At 37.5% G+C, this 11,370-nt stretch overlaps 2 protein-coding genes across 3 annotated transcripts; one reads left to right on the forward strand and one right to left on the reverse strand.

Annotated features, from left to right (window-relative positions):
- Positions 1-2,520: 2,520 nt before the first annotated feature.
- On the reverse strand, positions 2,521-7,766 carry LOC122052853 (protein LTV1 homolog). Of its 2 annotated transcripts, none has more exons than XM_042614584.1 (6): positions 7,409-7,766; positions 6,409-6,908; positions 5,788-6,222; positions 3,655-4,248; positions 3,260-3,387; positions 2,521-2,920 (listed from the first exon to the last, which is right to left on the reverse strand). In XM_042614584.1, exons 2-6 carry the CDS (start codon positions 6,886-6,888, stop codon positions 2,917-2,919), a joined length of 1,641 nt encoding a protein of 546 aa, XP_042470518.1. In that variant the 5' UTR covers positions 6,889-6,908; positions 7,409-7,766; the 3' UTR covers positions 2,521-2,916. The 2 variants fall into 2 exon arrangements, with proteins under 2 accessions (XP_042470518.1, XP_042470517.1); XM_042614583.1 differs by having other exon boundaries at positions 6,409-6,977; positions 7,409-7,765.
- Positions 7,767-8,568: 802 nt separating this feature from the next.
- On the forward strand, positions 8,569-11,361 carry LOC122052854 (pentatricopeptide repeat-containing protein At4g35130, chloroplastic-like). Its single transcript, XM_042614585.1, has one exon. The coding sequence runs from the start codon at positions 8,572-8,574 to the stop codon at positions 10,969-10,971; it is 2,400 nt and encodes a 799-aa protein (XP_042470519.1). The 5' UTR covers positions 8,569-8,571; the 3' UTR covers positions 10,972-11,361.
- Positions 11,362-11,370: the final 9 nt, after the last annotated feature.

Genomic DNA, 11,370 nt, shown 5'->3' on the forward strand with positions numbered 1-11,370 from the left:
CTGCATGCATGACACTTGTGCTTAACATGCTCTAAGAATGTGTCATAAGCAACAAAACGTGGCTCGTTCATGTGGCAAGAAGCATAGAACAACATGTGGTGCGCCAAATGTCGCGTTTCTATTGAGCCACATAGGCTGAGCAGGAACACATAAAATAGACACGACAACTTATAACTGATACATGTGAGCACACTGTGCCCCAGTCGTCGTCTATTTCGTACAATAATGTTCACACAAGAATCCTTTGATTCGTGTAATCCAGGCTCTGAATTCACATCTCCTAATGCACTATCGAATAGTCGTAATGTCACTTAACTAATGTGAGACTAATACCTACAAGTTATATTTCCATTCATATTTTTCTAATAATTTTTTGGTTTCTTGATATAAAGATGATAAAAACATATAGATTAATATTTGAACTAAAATTCAATGCAAATGGAATTAAATTATTGTATTATCCAATTACTTGTATTTAATTTGGTAAAAGAGAGAGAAATTGTTAAATTCTTTAATAAGGATAAAATAACAATTTGGAACCTTTTAAACCAAATGATATTAACGTAATTGATAGCACTCCTCTTATATTCCTGCAAATCAGTATAATTTTCTTGGGTCGGTGGGAACTTTCTGTTAGGCCGGATTCATCATCCTTAATATTAGTCAGTTTGAAAAATTAGATATCAATACATTTACATCCAACATCACGTCTTTAAGATTGATTGTACCATCAAAGTATATGTAAAGCATACAACTTAATCAAGATGAATCCAATAGTAAAAATAAAATTTCTAGTTTGTGAGGAAGTATCCGTGTTTGACTTACTAGAAAATCAGTGATCCAACTTCATAAGATTGGTCATTAACAAACATTATCTATTACAAGGGAAGTGCATTAGATCTCCTAGAATTAAATTTATTCACGAGTGAGGATTCATATATGAGTGAAATTTGAAATTTATGAAGGTATTGAGGGAATCTTAAGCAGCGACTTGATTACAGGTATTGAGATACAATTCATATTATTGAATTTAAGGTATTGAGATACAATTCATATTATTGAATTTAAGAAGAACAAGAAATTTCTTCCGATATATTTCTACTCCTTTGCCGACCCAAGTAAACAAGCCTTGGGCTACCTAAGAAACAAGGATGGAAGTTATCCTATAGATATTGTATCAAAGTGGGTTCGAAATGTGAATCATACTAATTCATTCTTATGGGAGTGGGAAATTAGAAAAAAGAAGAAGAAATACTTTTTCTAGAAATATGGATAAATGGAAGTTTAACTCCTAAGGTTGGACTTTATGAAATGTAATTTGATTTATTTATTTTTTCTGTTTCTATATGGGAGGAATTGGACATTAATTTTAAATTAAAAGAAAATAAAAACAAGTTTATTCTTTGATTTTTTTTTTACTTTTCAAGATAGATTAATTAATCTAAAGAAAAATAAAAAAGAGTTACTTTATCTATAATTGTCTCGAAGGGTCAAATATACATTGATGACATTTTGAAATCAATTCACATAAAAAAAAGTTTACATTTTTTAAAAATCCATTGTAATTATTTATTTAAAAAAAATGGAAAATTGAAAGCAAAAAGAAAATTGGGTTTTTCTTTTACATATAATTATTATTTTCTGGAATGATTGTAAAAAAAACAAAATATCTTAAGAATAGTAAGAACAAAGTCACTGATCCTTAGACAGCTAGCGTGAAGATCTTCTCGATGTCCCTCTCGATGTCCCTCGATCTCTCAGGTTCCTTCTCCCTCCTCCCCATTCGATCTCTCGATAACGGTTTTAGCTTTGCTTTTGTTTTCTCAGAAAGATCTAATGACTAGCGCATGAAGTGTTATCATCATGAGATCTGGAATTCGAATCTCGACAAAGTCGAGGTCAATATCTCCTTTATGTGTTAGTCACTATTCCAAAGACTAATAACCGTTCATGATTTACCTCTTTCATATTGATTCTGAGATTGATTAATGAGTCCCCTCGGGGCGGAGCGATGGTTAAGACATGGGGTGTTGCCACATGAAGTCTTGGGGTCGAAACTCGGCATGACCGAGCATAACCTCCCCCATGTCTTGACCATTTGCACTAATAGCTATTAACCACCCGTGATTTACCTCCTCTGTATTAACCTAGGGACGTATTAACGGTGACGCTGAGGGCAAACGAATCACCTTTACTACCTGAGATCGATTAACGAGGTACTAAGACGAACGTATTTAACTTTTTGCCATTGATACAGTCTTAACCTTAATCATCTTTCTTGGTATTCCTCTAAAAACGTCATTTTGACACTTAGCTGCTCTGTCCTGCGGCTTCGGCTTCTATACTGAATAATTTCGAGATTCAACTAATGACTCGAAGTATGAAAGCTGTACACTATGTAGCTCAGATCATTCCAATTTAATGCGTATGTTTTCCTGCCTGCTCTTTCTTCCTTTTGGGTTCGTTAGGTTTGATTCATTAATTCCCTGCTATTATTTTATCTTGCACACCACAAAGCAATTAGGTGGAATCATTAGGATTCCGACGATTTGCTGACCAAAAGTTTGATACATTATTTGTTTATTGTTGGTGACTGATTAATTTAAGGGAATTAGCTGATCCAAGTTTGAAACATTGAATCATGTTGATTCAATGGGAACTTCGAACACGGTACCTATGAAATTGATCAGTCTCGGTTTACCAATAATGTAAACGGATCGATTTGGACATCCATTTATCCTTGCAAGTCAAGTATTGATGGTTGGTGAACACCTTCCTTTGGATTATGCAGAAACACGGACAGCAGATAGAGTGCCTTCAAAATTTTTGAAAAGGAGCTTCTAAAACTTGAGAAATAAACTGCAAGCCATACAAACTCGGGAGTAAACTTCTCTCTCTCTATATTTAAATCTGACATTACCTGTCAAAGAACAAAAGGTTAAACTTAAAACAGTGAAAATGCGCATCTGAAATGAATATTTTTTTTTAAAATAACAGACTCAAGTAAAAAAGTATATTGAATGAAAAAATGTGGCTAAAAATTCTGTTCTTTGAAAATATATTTTCAATTTGCAGGTGGAGCCGTGAAGGAAGTTAGGTCTTTAGAACCATGAAGGCAAATGTCCATTCTCAATTTCTCATGCAAAAACTTATTTGTGCATTTATAGAGTCAAATGAGCAAACAAATATTAAAAATGAAATGTAAATATAAGTTAAGCACCTTGTAAAATAAATAAATAAATAGCAGTAAATGGATTACATTATGTGTATGGAAGATGGCCCCGAAATAGCAGCAACTTTCTGAGCTTTTTGGCCTTCACATTTGTACAAGCCTTTCAGTTCTTTCTTGGCCCTCCGTGATTCTCTTTTCTCTTCTTTTACAGCAGCCTACATTAAAAAGATGTTCAAGGATGAGATGGAGATATTTGCAGAAGTAGAGATCAATATGAAAAATATTACTCAAATAGTCAAGAGATATACAAATTCAGAATGTATCCAGAACAGTTAACTTCCATTAGATGGAGAAAGCACTTTGAAGTACTCAAAGCTAGTGAGCTAGATATACTAAACATGTACAGACACTAAAACCATTAAACAATTGTATGTACCATTTACACAACAAAGTCAGACAAATGAAAAATGATTAAATCAAACCTTTCTCTCCTTCTTTTCAGTCTTTGACTCCTCGCTGCGTGATCTCCTCTTAGGTTTATCATCAATCAAGGATGCTGGCAATTTTACTTTAAGAGCTTTTGCCTTGTTAGGTAGATAATCAACTGGAAGCTTATCCTTTCCTCGAAGAGCAATCACATTACTTTTTATACTTGAATCTCCAGGAAATTTTCTTGGAAGCTTCTTGTTTAGATTTTCAGGAGCCAGAATTCTTCCAGGGTGGTTGTCAAGATTTGAATAAGTAGAAACAATTGTCTCACAGTCCCAACCTTCAGATTCATCACTACTTTCCTCAACAAAGACTTCTTCATCATCCTGACTTTCATTTAAGTATTTTTCAGCATACTCAACACATCTACGGATCACTTCAGGATCATCTACCACTGTGCCTCCATTTTTCTCTTGATGGTCATACTTTTTATCTCCTGGAACTTTGTACTTGCCCTCAACTTCTAATTCGTCTAGTGCAAACTCTTTAAGGGCATCATGAAGCTTAGAATTAAGCACTTCACGTTCAGCATCACCATAATGAACATCATCATCATCACTATCATTGTCATACTCTCGGAGTGTAAGCTGGGAGAAAACAAACCAATGAATATTGTATGGACATCAAAAAGGCAAATGAATTTTTTTCTTTTAAATACATGAGCAGAGATACATCTAGATATTACTGATAAGTAATTACCACAGATCAAGACACACTTTGAAGAGAGGCCAATCCTAGACTAGGAAAAAAAGAATTCCTTGAGTGTTCAAACATCAAATATTGGTTTACCTCATCTAATTCCTTATTATCTATTCACATAAGGCCAAGAAGACAGAAGAATTTACCAGTTATAATCTAAGTGCCAAAATATTATGCATATAGTAGATCCACCGATATAATTGCCAGAGGAACTTAGCAATCCAATGGTGGAAGTACCTAATAAAGAGTCCATTGACCTTCTTGCAATGCATGATAAGCTGATGTAGGTTGTAGCAGAAGCTCAATAAAATGAAAGGTTGAAGATTCAAGATGGATGTGATGCCTAAGACTAAATAAATTAAACGTTGACACACCTAAAATGAGAGACTAGGAATTAACACAGCTGATGTCAGTATTCCTCATGTCACTTGGCAATTGTCACATGCACATTTTACTAGAGCATGAACACTATAAAAACACACAAGTATGACATTACACCCTCTTTTAATCAAGAAGCAATTGCCCAGCTGGATCAGTCAACTAAAATGTTGCATTTACGTGATACTAAGCATTTTGGACTATGTGATTCGCACAGTTTGATTAACAAGAAAATTTGCTCATAGGCAAGTAGTTGCTAGGACAGAACCTGAGCAAAATACAATTACAAATAAAAAGGTAAACAATCACAGTCATTCTTCTAATTGTAGGGTAGACTGTATTTATCACAAATAGTGATGATTTAAGATTGATTATTCTTCAAAACTAGCCAGTAATTGTAGGATACATCATATTTATCATAAATAGTGATGATGTAAGACTGAGACGGACTAGATTGGGTTTTGAGTTTGGCAAATACATCAAGAAGATGCAGACACAGAGTAATCACCTAATTAGAAGTGGGAGCTTTATACTAGGATTTCTTCTGCAGCTTGCTACAGTTGGAGAAAATCCTATATGCAAGGTTACCGTTGACAGTGGACACAAGCCTAGTAAAAACATGCTCTTGACACACACAAGGGAGGTCCATCAGAAATGCTCAATATCTAAAAAGAGAATATATATATAGTTTTAATACTATAACCCAAATCCTAAAGATTAAATCCTAAATTCTAAATCCTATACTCTGTGTGTGTGTGCAGAGTGACAAAACTAGGGATGATATGCTGCACACCCATCCGAGAGCACATAGTGTTTTTTTCCCTTAGTTGTCACTTCCTGTAGCCTAAATACTATACCCTAAACTCTAAAAAAAATTAACACTAGGTGCTCACGGATAGGTGTGCAACATATATATATATATATATATATATATATATATATATATATATATATATAATTGTGATACAATTTAGTTAATATCTAAAGGCAAGATATCTGTGTTTAAAGTGAAAAAAAATATGAGAACATAAACTTAAGGAAAGACATACCAAATCAAACTGTTCATCCAAAAAGCGGCGTACTCTCGGTTTTTCATCACTTATAAAATTATCATTAACATACCCTCCCACTGTAACTGTTCCATCCACCTCCTGCTCCTGTAGATCTAAACCACCATCTGCTACTAAAACATCCTCTTCTTCAGCACCAGCCTTGACCTCCTCTTCTCCCTCTTCCTCTACATGTTTAACCTGTTCTTCCTCTTCTTCAGGAAGGTTTGCTTTGACCACAAAGTCCTCTTCAAAATCCTCATCCTCTGATCCAAACCGTGACAAATCACTGTCATCTAGCAATCTCAAAACATCTGGATCCACAACCCTCTGGACTTTGACTGATCTCGTGCCTGAAGCAACAGCATACATCATGTCTTTATCAGCATCATCAATAACCTCAGAATTAATCTGAAGCCTTGAAGCATCATAGGCCTAGCAAACAAGTCAAGGACATTATTGAAAGAACCAGTAAAAAGGTTTTTTTTTTTTGCTCTGTTGAATTGAAAAATGCCTTCAAATATATTAAGGGATCAACAATATGCAATGATTACCACTAAAAACATTTTTCCCATATACAAAGATAAAAACATTTTTTATCTTAGAAAAGAATTCACATACCTTGACATCGAGTGTCATATTGTCGAGCTTGGCCTTAGGGTTCTCCAAGTAGGAGGAGCCTCCACCTGTGTTCTTAATTTCACGCATGTGGATTAAATAGTTGTATCCATCATCAGGGAGGCCCAATTCTAAAATCTCCCTCCTGACATGATCTAGCAGCTCCCCTTTCTTAGAAGAGCTTGACATGGAAGTGCCAGCAGCCAATGGTGGCTGCAAGCTGCTTGCACACCCCTCATCATCTTCGTGATCACCTACAGCATCAGCAAAGATGGAATCTGATTCTTCATCTATATCAGAATGGCCAAAGTTGTCATCGTCATCGGAGAATCCAGGACACTGGAAATTGTTAGTGTCTACCCTGACAAAAACACGATCATTCACTTGCCCACCAGAGAAAAATGCAGTACTGTCAGAAGTGTCACGGGCGAGGAGGTGGAAGGTAGCCGACTTCTTCTTATCAATAAACTTCTTCTTCCCCATATAAAATTGACGAGAATGGACTAAAAAAAGGGAGATGGCAAGAGTTAAACAGCTACAAGCTCTTCTGGCCTATGATAGAATGTTCTAACCTGATTGTAAATCAGCAAACGAATAAAAGGTTAAAGTTTCCATAATAATAATAATACCATCGGCAAACTAACACGGTGAAGACAAGAATGAAAATAGAAATAATTGGCCTTCAAAGTGATACTAACTCCAAAATTTGGTTAAATTTTTTTTATAGTGTAAGCAACAAATGTTAGTTATTTATTCATCATTGGGAGAATTATTTTGAACTGGGAGATCAGTTGAGCTTCATCAAATTTAATCTATCACTTGAAGATACTGCAACAAATATGGGAGGACGGATGGTCAAACTACAAAATTTGTTCTTCACTGTGGAAGAAACAAAATCGAAACTCCTAAAAACAATCCAAATTTAGGGAGTGTGGAGTACATTCTTGAGAAAAGAAAAGTCAAAATTCAAGTGCTAATTGGTTCAAAAGTATGTAAGATATACCTAAGCGTTATGCCGTTTAGGACCTGTTCAAAGTAGGGAGGGGAGCAGCGCTGGTCCTCGAAGAAGCTGGGGGGAAGGTAATATGGAGAAAGAGGTGAGAAAATGGGAAAGGGACAGTTCTCCGATCGAAGGCGAAACCGCACTGGCGGCGCCGGCAAGCGAAACACACAAGGTGTGAGGAGGGATCGAGGAGAGCATAAACGGGGGCGGCGGGAAGATCAAAAGTGATGGAGTTTAGTCGTGGAAACAACTCGGGAAGGGAAAAGTAGCGCAGGTTGCGATTGGAATCTCGCGGAGAAGACGAGATCGTAAGATGTAGGCGAGGGCGATGAGAAAGCTAGAGAGGTGACTTACGGGATTAAATAGTTGAAACCGCACCCAAACCCTACCTTATTCCGCGGAACCAATTTTTTTCCAGTAAACCAAACCGAAGAACCATGATTCCACCTCTAAGTTGGACCAGGTACCCAGTAGATCCGGGCCTCAAATAGGCCGTGTGATACAAGGTCCAATGTGGTCCACCAATCGAGCTGGGAAGTGTGACTTGGACTGCATATTACTTTAAAATTTTTAAAATTATTTTTTTTTACAAATTTATATATAACTATATTGCAATTTTAAATATTTTTCTTTTTGTATTTATTGTTTTTAAATTTTCTATTATTTTATTTTAAAAAATTAAGCCTAATTAACTTGGGTTCAAGCTTACGTTTTATACAATTTACTAATGTGACGTCATATTAGAGATGTACCATAAGAAATCTTACCATGTTCAATAAAAACACAGCATACAAATGGGTTGATCGGCCTGTGTTATGCCTAGCTTAATTAATCTATACTGGCATCTCTCTTTCCACTTAAAATTTACCAATTTAAATCCATTTTGAATTCAATTTTATCTAATTTACTCTTATCCTTAATGCTATAATGATACTTATAAGGTGGTACGATAATTAAGATATGAAATATTATCATATGAAATTTTAGGATCAAAACTTAGACTCTCCGACCACTATACCTTGATATGTGCTGATCTGGATTTATTATTTTTAATATAATAATTTTCTACGTAATAAAACCTCATATTTTGCTCAACCGTGGATTTACCTCTGCTGACCTGGATTTATAAAGCATGCGATCCACTTTCTGAAGTTGTCAGTCCTATGGCTACTGCACTCTCGTTCCACAGCAGCGCTTCCATCAACGCTCATGGCATTTCCTCTCGCACATACCAGCGTAAGCGGCAGTCGACGCCTTCACTCGAGCCGCACGCTCGCCTCCTCACCGGTGCGTCGGTTTCCTCCACCGGGAAGCCTCGCACTTCCCGACCAAACCAGGCCCGCATCGCCCGCACGCTTCTGTCCTTCATAACTTTCGGCCGCATTCAGGAAGCCCTCTCTTTGTTCGAGAGCACCCAGAAGCCTGACACCTTCCTGTGGAACCTCATGATCAGAGGCTGCGCCACCGCCGAGCTCTACGAAAATGCCATCGGTTTGTATCGCCGGATGCAGGCCGCGGGCGTGCGGGCGGATCACTTCACCTTCCCCTTCGTCATCAAATCCTGCGCCAATGTCTCCGCTTTCGAGGAAGGGTTGAAGGTTCATGCGAAGTTGTTCAGGGTTGGATTGGATTCTGATCTCTTCATCTGCAATTCTCTTGTGGCCATGTATGTGAAATTTGGGTTTGTCGAAGATGCCGAGAATGTGTTTGATGAAATGCCAGTGAGGGATGATGTTTCGTGGAATTCACTAGTTAATGGGTATGTGTCTAATGGAGAAGGATGGAAGGCTTTACGCTGCGTGAAACAGATGCAGGAAAGGTTTGGTAGCAGACTTGACTGGTTTGGGATTACAAGTGCTCTGGCTGCTTGTTGTTCGGTAGGGAGTTTAAAACACGGGAAAGAGATCCATTGTTATGTGATGAGGAATGTGTTGGAGCTTGACATCAAACTCCAGACGACTCTTCTTGACATGTACTGCAAAACTGGAGACTTGGCCGGTGCTGAAAGGTTGTTCGACTCAATGTCTGATAGAAACGTCGTAACTTGGAATGCCATGGTTGGTGGCTACTCCCTGAATGGTGAACCACAACAGGCATTTGCTAGTGCTATACAAATGCAAGACAATGGCGTGGATCTGGATGTAATCACACTGGTAAATCTTTTACCAGCTTGTGCAGAATCTAAAAGCTTGCATCGTGGGAAATCAGTTCATGCATTTGCCACCAGAAGAGGCTTGATTCCTCATTTGGTTCTTGAGACCGCTTTGGTTGATATGTATGGTAAATGTGGAAAAGTACTGTCATCGCTATATCTGTTTGAGAAAATGTCTGAGAAAAGCTTGGTGTCATGGAATGCAATGATTTCAGGTTTTGTACAAAACGGGAGGAACATGGAGGCAATACAACTGTTTCTTGAACTACAGAAAAGTTCTTTGCTACCAGATGCCTTCACCATCTCCACCATCACCCTTGCATATGCCAAGCTAGCATGGCTATGGCAAGGGAAGCAAATACACAGCTATTCTCTTAAATTGGGTTATCAAAGCGACTCGGTTGTCATGAATTCCATCATATGTATGTATGCAATGTGTGGTGATATGAACACATCAAGACTAGTGTTTGACAGACTGACGCACAAGAATGTGGCCTCATGGAATATGCTTATAATGGGATATGGAATTCATGGGCATGGGGAAACTGCGCTGAGACTCTTTTCTGACATGAAGGAATGTGGATTGAAGCCTGACCAGAGTACATTTGCTTCTGTGTTGAGTGCTTGCAGCACATCAGGCTTAATCGATGAAGGCTGGTTGCATTTTAGTTCTATGAGACCGGAATATGACATGAATCCAGAGATTGAGCACTATCGATGCATGGTTGATCTCCTTGGACGGTCAGGAGATCTTGAAGCAGCCACAAACTTAATAAACAAAATGCCTCTGGTTCCTACTGCAAGAATATGGGGATCATTATTAACTGCAAGTAAAAACAATAGAAACATAGAAGTAGCAGAGTATGCAGCGGGGAAAATCTTTCAACTGGAACATGAAAACACTGGTTGCTATATCCTGTTGTCAAGCATGTATGCTGATGCAGGGAAACGGGAAGATGCAGAAAGAATGATGTCTCTTATGAAGCAAGAGGGGCTAGAGAAGACAACAGTTAGGAGTTTGGTTGAGCTTGGTCGTCGATCATACAGCTTTATCAATGGTGATAGATTGCATGCTCAAAGCAGCCGGATCCATGAAGTTTCAAGCATTCTCTTAAATAAGATTGGAGAAGCTACATATGAGCCTGGTAATGTGTTTAATCCAACAGATATAGTAATAAAGAAAAATAATTCACCAAATAGGCATAGTGTAAAGCTAGCAGTTGTATTTGGCCTGATATCCTCACCAGTTGGCGTTCCTGTCTTGGTGAAGAAGAATGGCACAATGTGTAATCGATCTCACCAGGCAATTAAGCTGATATCTGGTTTTAATGGACGAGAAATTATAGTAGGTGACACGAAGATCTATCATCATTTCATTAATGGAAGATGTACTTGTGGTGATTATTGGTGAATTTGAAATGGAGAAAATCTATTATATCAGCAGTTCACACTTTTCTATCAAGAAAACATGTTCCAGTTCCACTGTCCCAAAAGCAGGGGAGGGAATTAAATGAGAAGATGAGCATGCATGCATGCTTAAGAAGTACAAGGAATTAATGGAGCTTATAAGAAACTATGATGTAAGATAAAATCAGAGCACATACAGGATAATTACATCAAACAGCGGGTCTGAGCAAGGTATGGAGACCAATGGTGGAGGGTGGGTTGCTGTTTAAAGAAACAAAATCATTTTAGATACAAGCTCTAATATGAACTAGTTACGAAATTGAAACAATGTGTTTATTCATTACTGTGCTGATACATCAAAAAGACTTTTTCCCCTTACGGTTTTAAACAATTGAAACAACCC

Source organism: Zingiber officinale, chromosome 3A (genome assembly GCF_018446385.1).
Source record: "Zingiber officinale cultivar Zhangliang chromosome 3A, Zo_v1.1, whole genome shotgun sequence".
NCBI classification, from domain to species: domain Eukaryota; kingdom Viridiplantae; phylum Streptophyta; class Magnoliopsida; order Zingiberales; family Zingiberaceae; genus Zingiber; species Zingiber officinale.

Excerpts from the sequence above, each read along its gene's own strand:
- LOC122052853 (XM_042614584.1), bottom strand. The coding sequence starts at position 6,888 with ATGGGGAAGAAGAAGTTTATTGATAAGAAGAAGTCGGCTACCTTCCAC. Across the intron at positions 4,249-5,787 it reads TGGATGAACAGTTTGATTTG|CTTACACTCCGAGAGTATGA; the intron begins GTATGTCTTTCC and ends GTTTTCTCCCAG. Across the intron at positions 3,388-3,654 it reads CTGAAAAGAAGGAGAGAAAG|GCTGCTGTAAAAGAAGAGAA; the intron begins GTTTGATTTAAT and ends TTTTTAATGTAG.
- LOC122052854 (XM_042614585.1), top strand. The coding sequence starts at position 8,572 with ATGGCTACTGCACTCTCGTTCCACAGCAGCGCTTCCATCAACGCTCAT.